General features: G+C 44.8%; 2 protein-coding genes across 3 annotated transcripts; one reads left to right on the top strand and one right to left on the bottom strand.

Annotated features, from left to right (window-relative positions):
- Window positions 1–3,725: 3,725 nt before the first annotated feature.
- On the bottom strand, window positions 3,726–8,013 carry cts12 (cathepsin 12). The gene is made up of 8 exons (XM_069679560.1): window positions 7,983–8,013; window positions 6,770–6,915; window positions 6,573–6,692; window positions 6,056–6,220; window positions 5,737–5,958; window positions 5,474–5,642; window positions 3,929–4,034; window positions 3,726–3,825 (listed from the first exon to the last, which is right to left on the bottom strand). Exons 1-8 carry the CDS (start codon window positions 8,011–8,013, stop codon window positions 3,726–3,728), a joined length of 1,059 nt encoding a protein of 352 aa, XP_069535661.1.
- Window positions 8,014–9,914: 1,901 nt separating this feature from the next.
- ankrd29 (ankyrin repeat domain 29) lies at window positions 9,915–15,343 on the top strand. 2 transcript variants are annotated; one of them, XM_069679994.1, is made up of 10 exons: window positions 9,915–10,047; window positions 10,488–10,598; window positions 11,144–11,242; window positions 12,110–12,208; window positions 12,401–12,499; window positions 12,825–12,923; window positions 13,066–13,164; window positions 13,873–13,968; window positions 14,790–14,888; window positions 14,981–15,343. In XM_069679994.1, exons 1-10 carry the CDS (start codon window positions 10,036–10,038, stop codon window positions 15,062–15,064), a joined length of 897 nt encoding a protein of 298 aa, XP_069536095.1. In that variant the 5' UTR covers window positions 9,915–10,035; the 3' UTR covers window positions 15,065–15,343. The 2 variants fall into 2 exon arrangements, with proteins under 2 accessions (XP_069536095.1, XP_069536096.1); XM_069679995.1 differs by lacking the exon at window positions 9,915–10,047 and having other exon boundaries at window positions 10,508–10,659.
- The last annotated feature ends 72 nt before the right edge of the window (window positions 15,344–15,415 follow it).

Genomic DNA, 15,415 nt, shown 5'->3' with positions numbered 1-15,415 from the left:
CTGCATTGGGTTTTCTCCCCTGGAAGCTTGGAAGATGCTCTCTCCGTTGGAGTGTTGCCCTTGCACTGGTAGGGGTGCCAAGAAGACACCTCATCACATTTTGTCCCCTGGAGCGGCAGCCAAGCGGGCACTTCCTCGTGTTTCAACTTGAATGCTGTCCAAGAAGATAATTCAATACGTTTTGTCCACTGAAACACACCTTAGAAGGTATTGCATCAGGATTTTTGTCACTGGAAGGGCCGCTCACATTGCAGAGGGGAGTGCATAACCCTTACTTCATTGGAAGGACACCAAAGTATGCCCATGTTTTGTCCACTAGAAGGTCCCCCTCTAACAGCTGTAACCGCTCAGGGTCCAGTGGGGGGCCACCTCACAGAGCTTCATGTTTCTCCTCTGAAGGTGCCTGCAAAGGTAATTCCTTCTGTTTTCACTGAAATGCATCTTAGAGGGTTTTGCATCACATTTCCTACACTTGCAGGCCCACTCTCAGCATCACATTTTGCTCCACTGGTAGGGGAACCGTAGACGACTCTGCCCATGATCTCCACATGAAGGGCAGCGTACGACAGGACTGCACCGCACAGACTCCACTGGAAGGGAACTGCATCGTCTTGATCCGCTGGAGGAGCCCCTGAAGGACATTTATCCTCTTTTCTCCCCTGAAAGAGACCCAGAGGTCATTGCGTGCTGTTTTGCAGCCTAGATGGTACAGCATCAGGTTGTTGTCACTATCAGGGCCTAAAGCACACACCATCACGTTCTCTCCTCTGGATGACACAGCAAAGGTCACTTCCTCATGTCTTCTTTATGGAAAGGGCCCCTACAGAAAACTGTAAACTCACTCCTTGGCCTATTTGCACCGCAGCATGTGCTGTAACCTCCTCACTGACACACGGTGGAGAGGAAAATGTGCAACTGAAAACTCAACACAGATCTGCCTTACCTGAGCTGCACCTGCTGTCTGGTTGCTGGAGGAAGGATCGCAGAGCTTCCTCGTGCTGCGCGCCTCCTGATGGACCCGAGTTTGTTTGTCACATCTGAACTTTGAGTGTCGCTCGGCAGCACAACAAACCTGAGCCGAGCAAAGCAGAAACAACCAGGCAGAGAGTTTGAACTGCATCATGAGCTCTTCAGGAAGCCATGTGAGTGTAGCAGATGTTAAGCCTTTCGCTCTCTCAGGTAGCTCCTCCTCCTCCTCACAGGTAAAGTCAGGAGCAGGTGAACCTTGGAGCTGTTTATGTGCGACGCATGAAGAAAATCTGGGTGGTATAAAAACAGTAAGTGTTGATCTGTGAGGTTCAAGGTTCACTGAGGTGTGGCAGGAATGTGTGAGCTGTTTCAACATATAGAAGAGACGCGTGGAGGAAAATGTTCATCACTTTATTAACATGAAGTTTATAGAAAACCAAGAACATGAAACAGGAAACAAAGAAATATGTATTTGCATTGAAAACACAGAGCACCTTTTATTTGACCCGTCTTAAACAGATCAGAGGTTCGGGTGAAACACTGAAGCCACCTGGCACAGGTATTAAAAGTTCCAACAAACGTTACTGTAACAAAATACTTCAAAGCTCTGCAGTCTGGAGTCTCGTTGATCCACTAACTGTAAGTGTGTGCAAGCAGGAAACCCTGATTTACTTCATGTGGTGAGATCCACAGAACAAAGGGATCACATATTACAGACATGTTGTAATGAAACTCGCAGATCAGCAGAAACTGTGGCTCTGAGTGACAGTTAAAACAGGAAGTGGCACAGCAGCATTAGTCTACTAGCCTTTGTGCAGTATGTGCTTGCCTTGTAGAAGCCTGGTGACGTTGGGATCTCTGATGAGCTAACTGCTAACTGCTAACTGCTAACAGCCCATAACCCAGGGACAAACAGAGGACGGGGAACAGCTCAAAGGGCGTCGCTGCACTTGGACATTTATCATTTTGTTCTAAAGATTGTTTTTGTTTTATTGAAGGAAGTTAATAAAGTTAAAGCAGTCTATGCAAAACATGTATTTGGACCATCGACTGAAGGTGAAACTAAACCCCCGGTCCGAGCCATTTCAGCTGGGGCAGGTGTCTTACATCCTGCGTCACACAGAGTGTTGTGTGTCTGATCTTGTTGGCTCTCATCAGGTCGCCTCCTCTCGTTCTGTATAAACTCTCTACCTGTGATCTAAAGTGTCTGATCTTTGTGTGAACCTGCAGATCAAAGCTCCAGGTGAGAGCTCGGCCTGTAACTTCACACAGAGATCATTCTGTGTTTGTTTGTCATCCGACCGTTGCTCCTTTTAACTTTACTGCTGCACGGCTTCAACCGTGACGAGACGTCCGTAGATTTTCAAATTAAAGTTACTTGACTGTTGTACGACGGCGTGTTAGGGACATTGTGAAAAAAGAAAGAAAAAAGAAAAAGGAGAAGAGTGATATTCCAAGATTAAAAGTCGTAAATCACAAAAACTAGAAGTATAGTGTTTGTAGGACTGTTTAATGTAGTTTTCTATATGTTTGGCTGTAATGCAGGTTTGTTCCTGTTTCCTTTTAGTAGGCTTAATGAGGTCGTAGGGTGACTGTCATGTGTGATGTAACCCCTGGGGCAAACAGGGAGCATAGAAACGTGTGTTTCTGCAGCAGAGGGTCGCTCAGTCTTTCGCCTCTCTGCAGTCTGCTTCTTGTGTGCAGAGAGGCTGAATCTGCTCCGAGCTCCGTGCCATGCACGCCTGTGTGAGCAGCAGAGCCAACAGGTCAGAGACACAGGTGAATCAGAGGGAGGGGGCCGTGAACCCCTTTTTTCTTCACAATGGCCCTAATACGCCGTCGTACTCTGGATGTCACAGTGACCATCAGAACGTCACACTGAAAACATGTACTCAATATTGACAACAAAGATCAACACAAATGGGCGGGGCCTGGTCCATCTGTATCCTGACTTCAGCGCAGTCGTTCTGTTGTGTTCTTTAAGATCTTTAAATAAAGTTTATGAATCAACACATGAGGTAAAGTTCATGATCACGGTTTGGGCAAAACTCTGAGGCCCATGTCAGTGTTGTTTTATGGTCAGGGTGTCTGGGTGAAAGAGAAACAGCTCTTGTATGGCGGCCATGGAACTCCCTCAAAGGCTAGCAAGACTTAACGGTACAAACTCACAGGTCAAAGTTTACCAAAGTTTAACACAAAGTGCATGTGGCTTTATTATGTCCCCACAAGCAAATCCACTGTTGATTTTAAAGCGTAATTGTACCTTGTAAATGACGCTGACACTGGGATTATGCTAAATGCTGTGCAGCAGTTTGTTAAATTGCTAAGTTACTGCAACAGTAGTGCGAGAGGAGAAGAGTCATAAAGTCAGCAAAACCGTTCAGTCATGTCCTTTATGGACGACTGCAAGTTTGCTAACACTACCCAAAATTACCCACAATCACTTCCTGCTGAGGAGAAATATGTTCCTGCTTCTGTCCAAAGTAACATTTTAATCATTTAAATGTCAGTTTTACATTCTGTGAGATGGTCTAACGACTTTAATCAGGCTAACAGGGTCTTTAGGTGTTTCAGACGACATCCCTGAGAGAAGCGATGAGTTACTGTTAATGGCTGCTGTGAGTCACAAACATTATCAGAAAGGTTCAGCAGAGAGTTCAGAAAAGATGTGTGACAGAGTGCTTTACAGACGAGGCGGGCTGTGACAGGATGAACCCACTGACAGTCCCGTAGAGGTTTAGCATCAGCACACAGAATCACAGAATGGGATATAAGGCGTAGCTCGCGATGCCACATGAGTTTGAGCCGTTTCGGATCATTCGCATGAAGCCGCCTTCGCCCCAACTGGAACCCCAACTAAAGGACACAGAACAGGGAATATATTACAGCAACATAGAAGAACAAACACTTTTACAGGATATGTAGTGTTCACCAAATTCAGCCTTTATGATTGTCTGACCTGTTTTTGATGATCCAGAAGTCCTGGCCTCCTTCGGAGCCGTAGCCGACCAGAAGCACGGCGTGGCTCAGATGGTTCGGGTTACAGTTGGACTCCTCGTATATTCCTGCAGAGAGAATTCAACCTGCATTCACTGATTGTTTGGCCACTTTAGGGCGGCAGTGAAAAGCTTTAAATGTGTGTGCAGGGTGTCCACATGACGTTTACTTACACCAGCAATGACATCATCATTTCAATCAAGCATCATTTGCATATTCGCTTAATTAGATTTCTTTATCGACTCAGCTGAGGTTGTTTCAGAAATGATAACTTTACCATCCATTATCTGTACCACTAATCCTGTTCAAGGTCGCAGGGGTTAGAGTTAGGAGCCTATCCCAGCTGTGGGCGAGAGGTCGGGTTACACCTGGACAGGTCGACAGGGCTGACATATAAGCTGTGTCCCAATTCAGGGGCTGCACCCTTTGAAGGACGTGTTTGAAGGCTGATTGCGTCACAGTGGCGCGTTGCAGGCTGTCCCATTTCAAAGGCTCCTTCAGATGCGACCAACAAACGCTGCCTCCATTTCCTGGGCCATCAAGGATCCATCAGGTGCATCCTTCACAGCTCAACATGTACCGAGATCCATTCAAACAAAATGATGAACTCTTCGGTGGCCGAGGAATACACTTTAAATGTCAAAGTTTTTGGTTTGAACTCAATCAGGTAGCTGCGGTACAAATGTTAAAAAAACGAAAGGGGCCTTGAAACAAATTATCTTATTATGACGTAACTTATTTTAGCTAGTTAGCCCGCTAAGTACCTGTTGCTAGGCGACAGGAGTAGCGTTTGGTAATGCAAGGGTAAGGGTGGGAACAGCTGGTGACGCAGACCGTCTCATTTCAGTTCGGTGTTTGCGTCTACACGGGCTACGAATGATGCATCCTCCAAAGGTCATCCTCCATAAGACACAGCTATAGAGACAGACAACCTTTCACGCTCACATTCACCTACGGGCAATTTTAGAGTCGCCAGTGAACCTAACGAGCATGTCTTTGGACTGTGGGAGGAAGCCGGAGTACCCGGAGGGAACCCACGCATGCACGGGGAGAACATGCAGACTCCACACAGAAAGGCCCACTACGTCTGAACAAGGATTCGAACCAGGAACCTTCTAGCTGTGAGGCGACAGCGCTAACCACTGCACTGCAGCCTCAGATACATATTTAATTGAATTTATTATAAGTCATGTTTGTGTTCATCTGGAGATGTAGGTCCCATATTTACGGTATCTCTGTTTTTGGTCTCCACCACCTCCGGAGGGAAATGTCTCTCAGCAGCAGCTCAATGCTCCTCTAGGTTCAGCATGTCTGTTTGCTGCAGGAAGTGAGTTCAATGAAACATGATGGCTGTAAAGCCACAGAGACTAAGTTGATCTGAGCGCTGAGATTGGACCAGAACAATAAACGAGAGTGAAGATTTGATTTATGAAACTATTGATGATCTCAGCTTTAAAAAGACTCTTCTGAAGTGACTGTTGTACAGGAGTGTTTTCAGATGATTAACCTGAGCTGTAGAACAGGAAGCTTGAATGATCCGCATCAAGAGCCACTGTGATTGGCCCGATTGTCGCCACGGCATCAGCCAGCGCCTGCTCGTCTCCTTTAGGGATGAACCTGTAGTCTTTGATGTGGGCGACTGCCAGTCTGCTGTCGTAGTAACAGGGCTGAGTGTCCTGCAGAGAGAAACACGGTTACCTGCAGGCTGACACTGAAGAATGAACTGTTTAACTGTCCTGATGGAGGCCGTGACCGCAGGTTGAGCCTCACCACCGAGGTGTAGGGGTAGGTGCTCGTCGACTGCAGCCCGTTGCTGACCACGTAGTCGTAGGCATTTGCCATCCAGGCGCCACTGCAGCCGTAGGTACCGAAAGACTTGGAGCAGTCCACCAGGTTCTGTTCGCTCAGAGACACAAGCTGACCTGTCCTCTTGAATACTTGTCCCTCAATGGCTCCCGTAGTGCTGAAGGCCCAGCAGGAGCCGCAGTAACCCTGAGAGGAATGTTTAAACAGACAGCACATGTCAAAGTGTCCCTGATTCATTCACAGTGGATGAAACCAACTCAAAGTGAGCTCAGGAGTTTCTCACCTGGTCTTTCACCTCAGTGACGTAACCCATGTTCCTGTAGTCCACAAACAAGCTGTCGAACTTCCTGGCGTTGATACGCAGCTTTCGTGCAGAGACCGTCTTCCCTCTCTGCACAAACTGGGCGTCTATGAAAGCACCCTGCAACACCTGGTACTCCTGTCTGGTCTAGAGGATATAAGGAAGATTATTAGTATATAGTTACTGATATCTACACAACCCGTTTACACTCAGATACTGGAAGGGCAAAAAGAATCCTGTCTGCAGGGGAAAACTGTCTAACTGAGAGCAACATGAAAACACTGACACCAGAGACGCATTCTCAAATATGAACACAAAGTGAAAGGACTCATTGAAGTGGTCGAAGCATCCTGATTATCAGTTATCAGTTTCACTGTGGCCGTGTTGGGATTTCCAGGTTTGGTCAGTGATTGATTTTCTCCTGAAACCTTTGAGAAGTTTGTTAACGTCATGAAAGTTTGAATTCTACTGGTGGAGCTGGAAACACTCGACTTCTTACCAGGTCTCCATATTTATTCATGAGCATGGTGAACGGCCTCATCCCCATCATGAAGCCCTGATTATTGTCCTCAATGATCCGCTTGTTCTCCTCCCAGATGGCTCTCCGCTGCATGTCGTCCTGCACGATAACACATCAGTGAGTGAGAGCTTGTGTTCACTTCACTGTTCCTGCTTTGGTTTTACAGTCAGCCTCACCAGTTCCTCGTAGCTGATCCCATTACTGATCTTCCAGATCTCCCACTCAGTCAGGACCTCCTCGTCTGAGTCTGACGCCCCCTGCTGGGGGCCGAGCAGCAGGACGGAGAGCAGAGCGGCTCTCAGCAGGAAGGAGGCCTGCTGGACTACAAGAGCAGCACAGAGGAGTCACACGGTCTGTATGTGTCAACTCATCGTCAGAGTATATCAGCCAAATCAGGGTTATAAATACTTGTTAAACACTGACACTTCTTGTCCTACAGAAACAGAGCGCTACGGAAGCCCGGAAGTGGACATACATTTTATTTACTCCGTTTTCCCGTTGTTTTCTCAAAATGTGGACTTATTTATTTCACATTTAGAGTTCTCCATAATTATTCTGTGATCTTGTGAAAAAAATATATCAAGAAATCCGTCTTTTGTTTTCTCCAGATATATCGAGATAAATGAACCTGTTATCACGACAAACACGAGCCTCGTTCTCTCGATACAGTGAATTAATTAAAATGTGATAACAGCATTAAAACATGGGCGTCCTTCACTTCCGTACTCGTCAGTGCATGAGTGAAACCTTTGTTATTCAGCATACGAGCCGACACTGAAAAATCGTAGCGCTGTCAGTTCTTGTTTTTACCCTGCTGAGCAAATCAGTGTAATTACAGCTGTGCAGTGTTTGTATTACAGGGTACAGAAACCTTAAATGCATCGAAACCTCTGCCAAATACAAAATACAAATTCAAGCTAATTAAAGCTTTTCAGCACATCTGAAAGCTTTTTATTTGTTACTTATTACTTTGTGCTGTCGAGTGAAATGATGTAAAATCCTTTATTTATAATTTTGCTTCTGCATGTCAAATGCCGCGCAAATTAAGTCGAAAGAACTGAACTGAAAGATGCAAAGAAACGAAAAATGTGTTTGTTAATATGTAACTCTGCAGAAAAGGCAACAATGATAACAGGACTTTGCATGATTTTGCTTCTTCATTTTGCTTAAAAAAGACACGTTTGATGTTTATTGTGTCCTAATCACAGACTAAATGTCAGTAAACCATGACACAGGTTTTACACAGCAGCGTGTGAGCTCAGCTGATGATGTTAGTTAAATTTAACTGACGTTTTTCTCTCTTAAAGATTCAGTAAAGCTCACAATAACAAACATAAATCCCAACAAACTTTAGGGAATTAAAAAATAAACCTGAAATCTGCGTCTTACCTGCATGTGTGTGGTTCTGTTTTGTGCCCATGTTCTGAGAGTGACTCCGGACTCAGCGTCCTCCCTCCTTTTATAGTTTCTCTGCAGGTTCCTCTATACTTTACTGAATCCCTGAATTAACACGTCTGCCAGCAGCTGAGCAGGACATTAGTCAACAAAAATAAGATGCTTTGGCTGCTCCTCCTCTGTAATGCCTCTATAATCATGTACAGAGAGCTAAACCTGCAATACTGTTAATCCTTCAAGTACCAGGTTATAATGCACCAATAACACCTGACATCAAACTTTCCAAATCAGGCTGGAGCGAGAACACACAAACACTTTTTAAGGCAAAGCATCCAGCAACTTCATGTAAAAATAGAAGTCCTGAAGAAGATTTCTGCAGAAACTGAAGCGTCTGCTGTGACACATTGTTTTTAAAATAGCAGCTCACTTGTTCTCCCATAAAAGTTTCATACTGAAGGTCAGATGAAGTTTTCTGTTGTTCCTGTTGGCCCGCGCTTACATTGAACTAATACAACCAAGTAACATGTTGGTTTAGTCGCACCAGTCTGTTTAAAGAAACACATTTAAGTCAAATATTGTTCAGTATTTGTGCTTCTACATTTAGTTCACTGTTTCCCAACATGAAGGTCAGAGCCCTCTGCAGGGTCCTGAGAAAAACCTGAGGGGTCATGGGTCAAACATTATTATTATTTTTGTCAACTTTTCTTTTATCTCTAATTTTTTTTAAATAGTGGACATACATGGTTAAACAACAATGATGATCAGATGTATTTAAATGTGAGACGTTTTTAGGGGGAAATGTTTCTGTGGTGGAACAGACGGCTGCTCAGAGGAGAGCTGAAGACATGAAACATTCGGACAAAGAAATGTACCTGTCTACATATTTGACTTTCCCCTCATCCTTCCCTTCCTGATGAATAATATTTGGCTTCATTCAGAGAAGCAGCACAGCTTTGCCCACAACAGTGTTTTTAACAGAAATGTCAAATCATAGCTGAAAGAGAAGACTATTTGTTCATACACATAACACCGATGTTTAGACACACCTGTTTTTTTGCTGCATTATATTCATACCTGTGTTGCAAATTTTATTTTCCCTTTCTTTGTATTTTGACTTTTTAAAAGCATCATATGGAAAAAAGCAAACTACAGAAGCCTTAAGCGGACATGCTCCCATACATTTTATATACCTTGTTTACTGTGATAACGAGTCATTTCAGTTGTTTTCTCGAGATCTCAACTTTTTTATTTTTTATTTTACTGTGACGTCAGACAATAATAACTCGTATCCCCAGAGCTGCAAAAGCACAAGACATGGAAACAGGCTTAACTGACCTCATCAGTGTGGGCGATGGCAGCATGTCCTGCTCTGTGTCACAGTGAGCAGCAAGACAGAAAATGATCTCGTTATCACGAGAAAACCGGCTTTGATATCTCGAGTTAACGAGATAAAAAACCTCGAGAGAACAACCGAAGTTACTCATTATCATGGGGGGAGTAAATAAAAGTATGTATGCATGTCCGCTTAGGGCTTCCGTAGAAATAAAATGATCCAAATTTAATATCATTTGGGTATTGAGCAATTTATTAAATGTACCCATGTTTAAAGTTTAGAGGAGTAAATCTGTCTTTTCTAGAAATAAAAACAACGAAGTATGTTGTTAAAAAGGAAAAGTGCCCTCTGTAAGACATGTCTCTGTAAGACACACATGTAAGGCTTCGTACATTATGAACTTCTTAAAATGTATTTAATGTAAAATCTTAATCTGTAAATAAACGCGTAACAACAAGTGCAGTTCAAAGTAGGCTGCAATACTTCCCTCTGAAATCTACCCGCTCCTCTCTGTGACTGTGTTCGTGCTCAGCAGCGCCCCCCTGCGGCCTGCTCCGGTCCTCCGTGCAGCTCTGACTGCAGAGGATGAGCTCAGCTGACTCTGTCGGTTATTATGTCCGCGATCCGCCAACACCCTGCACATCTCTGCAGAACGGCATCTCCTTAATGACCGCGTGCGCAGGAGAAACATGAGTCACGCGTGATCTCTGCAGGATGTCTTTTAAGGTAAATCACCTTTTTTCACCTCCTCAGCTCGATCAGGCTGCAGACAGGCCTCAGTGAGACATCAGATTACAGCCGCTGCTTCCTCCTGCAGTCTCATCTCCTCGTGTCCAGGTTCATTTAACGACGAGGTTGATTTAACTGCAGGAAAGCGGCGAGAGCTCCAGCTAAATTCAGTGTTTATGGACTTTAATGTTATCATACAGTCTAGCTCTGCGTGCACGTGCACATATAACAGGCTATTATGTGTCCTGTGGTCACATTTCACACATTAAATACCTGTAATCTTTTCTGAAAGAGCGCTTTAGTCAGATGATTGATCACCTGTCACACCTGATCAGACTCTTTAGGCCTGCAGAAACTTGATGTTGTTTACTGTGAGTGTGTGTAAGACTATAATGTCGGTCTGAGGTCAGAGGCTGTTGTGTGTATTTACCCTGCAGAAGGAAACACCCCTGTCTAATGCTGTGTTTTGGGCAGCGAGGAAGGGGAACCTGGCTCTCCTTCAGCTGCTGCTGAACAGCGGCCGAGTGGACGCAGACTGCAGAGACAGTGTACGGACGCTGTGCATGTCCCGGCTGCTCCGCTGCACGCTTTACCCATAACCCACCTGTGGTAGGGGGACAGAGAGACTTACCTCTGTGCTGCATGTGTGTATCATCTCAACTCCACATTTATGTTTGTGAAGGTTTCATGTGTTCAGTCTGCAGAATTTAGCAGTTTCATCCCCACATGTGAAGTTATTTTCAGCAAGTCAAACCCGTAAAACTACAAACGGCTGCGTTTCCACCGCAGGAAGTTTCCACAGGGAACAAGGACTTTATTTTACCCAGCTAAAGGTCATGGCATTAGGGGAGGGGCTTTCTGAAAGTACAGGGACTTTGCTGATTTGTTCTGCACTCGCCAAATTTGGGAACTCTCAGCAGAATAATTTTCCTTTTCTTTAGAGGTCTTAAGACCTCGGTGGAAACGCAGACAACAATAAACTGCAGGAACCTTTTAATCCCTTGAACAGTGTTCCAGGAACTAAAAGATTTGATTACTTCTGGTTGAAACACAGCTAATGATGCTAATTGAATGTCTCCATATTTCTTTTCAGTATGGGACCACAGCGCTGATGGTGGCGTCGTACAGCGGCCACTATGAGTGTGTCAAAGAGCTGATCATGCAAGGAGCCGACATCAACTACCAGAGAGAGGTATGATGGGAAAATACCAAAGACTCTATAAATAAGGGAAGTAGCCACCATGACGTCACTCATTGGTTTCTCTACTGCGTAAATGAAGCCTACAGTTCGGGATATGGCTGCCGCCATGTTGGTTTTCCTGAGGCAGAAGTGACCATATTTGGATGAGAGGGTGGAGCTGGAGAGGAGTTGAGGGCCCGTGGCTGACTCCTGAATGAGCTCCTTTTACAGTTTCCCACAGAAACAGCCTGTGGTGGTGACTGACTGCAGTGGTTTATTCATCAGACTAAATAAGTATTGGACTCGCCGCTCGCTCGCCAGGTGAGAGAGATATAAATGAATTAGATTGCATTGGTAATTCCAGTGTGTCTTTGGGAGTTCTGGATGTCTGACGTGACGCTGGAGGACGGGGAGTAGCTCGTTCTTCCTCGTGGCCTTCACACACTCATCATGCTGCACTTTGCGGCGCAGACGCAGGTTTCATGACCTCTTTTTGCTGATTATTGTTTCTCTCACCCTAAACCTGAAACACCTCCAAACAAGCGCTGACGAGCCATTTCAGGGGACCAGCTCTTCGTCGTCTGTTCCAGACGTGTGACTTTAGTTTCTCCGACCGTCTCTGTTGTTTACTCTTCCACTCTAAACTGTTGCTCAGAGGTAGGCGCTGATCACATGACATGCCAGCTCCTCCAAAAGTGAACCAAAACCTCTCCATCGCCCCCTGGGGGAGGGGCTGTTAGTTTAGGGAGCATTTGAAACGTCAATATCACCATCAATCATGTTTATTTAATCGTGGCAAGATAAAATCATGATTGGGATAAATATCCAATTCATTGTGCGGCCCAACTGTTGTCTGTATCTCTGTTGTCATCTTTTCAGACCGGTTCCACCGCTCTGTTCTTCGCCTCCCAGCAGGGACACAGTGACATCACAAAGCTCCTGTTTGAATTCGGAGCCTCCACAGAGTTTCAGACAAAGGTGCGCTGCAGTGACGTGTGTCTGTGTAATGCTGGGTGTGACTGGGGATGCTGCAGACTGAGTCAGACTGCTTCATGCAGAGACTAAAATGATGCATGGCAGCTGCGTTTTACACCTGTGCAGATTTCAGAGATGTTCTCCCTGCAGCGTGTAACACACTGAGGTGACTCTCAGCTTGTTTTTCTGTTGCAGGACGGCGGCACGGCTCTCACCGTCGCTTCTCAGTACGGACACTCCAAGGTTGTGGAAACCCTCCTGAAGTACGGAGCCAATGTTCACGACCAGCTGAATGTGAGCGTCCACATTTACAGAGCTTCTTTCAGACCTGCCTCCTCCCCCTGTCCGTCTGTCTGTCTGAAAGAAAGAGGAGGGTTAGCTGCACACAATGTCCCAGCAGCAGGAATCCAGCCACTCAGGTTTCTGCAGACTGCTGAGTCAGACTCGCTTTTGGCAGGAGTGGAGTCTGTCCATCGGCCGGGGAAAACAACCCGACTGCACAAACACACGTTTAAAAATGAGCAGTGAAATATTAGAAATAAAGTTTTTGCTGTGTTGGAAGCTTTTTAACAGCTTTAAAGTGCTACCAGGTGTGTGAGATGGGTGTTGTGTGTTTCAGGACGGTGCCACCCCGCTGTTCCTCGCTGCACAGGAGGGTCATGTGACTGTGATCCGTAAGCTGCTTTCATCTGGTGCCAAAGTTAACCAGGCCAGGGAGGTAATGTCCTCGACATTTACAGGACACAGATGTCCTCTATGACATCCCTCCAGGTTATCTCAGGCCCGCATCACCTCTGATATTCACCTCCTCTCTGGTCCTTTCTGCACCCTCCCCCTCCTCTCCTCCGTGTGTTCTGCAGGATGGCACTGCCCCCCTGTGGATGGCGGCTCAGATGGGTCACAGCGAGGTGGTAAAGGTGCTTCTCTTACGAGGTGCAGATCGGGACGCTGACAGACAAGTATGCAGTCATTTCAGAGCTAATGAAGTTCTAAAGAATCACTTAATGGATAACTGGCCCGTGTCATTTGGGACGAGTGTTCAGCCCTCCTGTTATTCAAAGCACAAAGCATGACACAGAACAGGACCAGCGTTTAACTTTACCTCTTGTTGCTTTTAAAGGTTACCATGTAACTGGATTTAACTTGCCAGGTTTGGCCTCTTGTTATTTTGCAAGTTAAGTTTTACTTTAACTTGTCAGAGCTGGCGATCTCACAAGGTTAATCTTACGTCAGCAACAAGCTGAAGGCTCATATGAACTGTTAACGTCACGTTTCTAATATCTTTGGGAGTGATACGCGGCAAATCGAGCTGCTGGCAAACGGGGTCAGAGATTGAGACACAGGAAGTATTTGCATATAGATCTATGCTTACAAAGTAAAGGCAAGGTGTCGAGTTACATCTCAGAAATTTTATGGCATGAAGTGACAAACAAAATGTGTAGTTTTGATGAATATAGATCAGGTTGTGAGGGTTATACCTGTGCCAGAAGAGGGACTTAAATCGTCTGAATAGGAACAGAGTATACTGTACCACCGGAGCAGACTTAGAACTCTATAAGAGATTATCACATTTATTTTACTGCAATCGATGTCTGCTTTGAGTTCCCTGCTGGACATTCAGTGACAACATGTTTAATGATTGTATGCTGTCTGTGCTGTCTTCAAAGGACGGATCCACAGCGTTATTCAAAGCAGCTTTAAAGGGACACAGCAGCGTCATCGAGGAGCTCCTCAAGTTTTCTCCTTCACTCGGCCTCCTCAAGGTAAAGCACGCTGCAGGAGACGTGGACTGTATGGGAAATAAGAGCGTTTATGGAGAGGATAGATAGCACTCTCATGTCTGCATGCTTAATACGAAGCTAATGCCAAGTGATGGCTCGCGTAGCATCTGAATAGACTCCAGGAAGTCACTGCCTGCAGCCCAGATTTGTTCCGGCCCATACTTCCATGTAAAACCTCTGTGTGTTGTTTTTACACAACAAGCTGTAACTGTCATTCATCACCTGTTTTAGCATTTCATCTATTTAAGTGCTCAGTTTTCATTTCCTGTTTTATTTTTTCACTCGCCCACTTTTTCCCTCTTGTGTATGTTGCTGTACTTCCTGCCCCACCCTTATTATTTTCATTGTCTCACCTGTGCCTGACTACCCTCACCTTTGTGTTGTATTCATTCCTTGTCCTCACCTGTTTCTTTGCTTGTTTATTTCATCTTCTAACCTTGTTTCCAGTGTGAATTATTTCTCGCATAGTCCCCTTGTTTTTTTGCCTTTCGTTTGTGTTTATTAAATTGGGTTCTTTCTTTTTGTTACAACCCTAACGTCATACAAACATGTTAATTAAAAAGCACTAGAGGTGCAAGAAGGTGTATTATTTTTACCTTCCTGTCTGTATGCTAAGCTAAGCTAACTGTCTCACATTTACCGTACAGGCATGACAGTGGTGTCAATCTTCCGATCCCAAAATGTCAGATAAATTCTTTATTAGTAATCTTTCAGCACAGGGTAAGGAGCAATTATGATTGGATAAAAACTGTAGAATACAACACCTCTCCATGAGCATTAAGAGCTGAATTTCTTGTCTCCAGAACGGCTCTACTGCCCTTCATGCTGCTGTTATGGGAGGAAATCTTCGAATTGTTCTGCTGCTTCTCGATGCAAACGCAGATCCAATGCTTCCAAACAAGGTGAGACACCGAGATCAGAAGGAGGAGAAGGAACAGACAGAATTTAAATAAAAAACTTAAGCTTATGAATTTTATCTCATGTGTTACTGCAGAATAATGAACTCCCTGCTGATCTCACAAAGAGCGACCGCATCCTCAAACTCTTAAATCCAAAAATCTTGAACGGAGACAGCTGATGACCGCCCGTCCTGCTGCCACACCTGCCTGTAGCACACTGATGAGGGAGAAGAAAACAACAATCTACATGTACTGTACCTGATGCCTGCCTTAACGCTGTCTTAAAGTGAATAAACCTGGACTAAATCTAAAGCAACACAATGTGAAATGCATTTGTCTCCTCCTGTGCTTCATCTTCTTTACCCTCCACAGTAAATGTATTTATATTTATTTACCCCAGGTGTTGTAAGATTTTTAGATATTTTGCACACTTTTTCTTTGCCTTTTTAATAGATGTAATAAAGTGTTAATTAATAAAGTCTAAATATTCGATCAATAAATCGTGGTGTTTTTTAATTTATTTAAGGAGA

Source organism: Semicossyphus pulcher, unplaced genomic scaffold (genome assembly GCF_022749685.1).
Source record: "Semicossyphus pulcher isolate SPU_LCO1_2020_fin unplaced genomic scaffold, fSemPul1.0.p SCAF_4, whole genome shotgun sequence".
NCBI lineage: Eukaryota > Metazoa > Chordata > Actinopteri > Labriformes > Labridae > Semicossyphus > Semicossyphus pulcher.
This window is presented reverse-complemented; position numbering and strand designations above follow the sequence as displayed.

Coding starts and splice junctions, on each gene's coding strand:
- cts12 (XM_069679560.1), bottom strand. CDS start 8,013: ATGGGCACAAAACAGAACCACACACATGCAG. Junction 6,693..6,769: donor GGATCAGCTACGAGGAACTG/GTGAGGCTGACT, acceptor GTTATCGTGCAG/GACGACATGCAGCGGAGAGC. Junction 6,221..6,572: donor TGAATAAATATGGAGACCTG/GTAAGAAGTCGA, acceptor TATATCCTCTAG/ACCAGACAGGAGTACCAGGT.
- ankrd29 (XM_069679994.1), top strand. Junction 10,599..11,143: donor ACGCAGACTGCAGAGACAGT/GTACGGACGCTG, acceptor ATTTCTTTTCAG/TATGGGACCACAGCGCTGAT. Junction 12,924..13,065: donor AAGTTAACCAGGCCAGGGAG/GTAATGTCCTCG, acceptor TGTGTTCTGCAG/GATGGCACTGCCCCCCTGTG.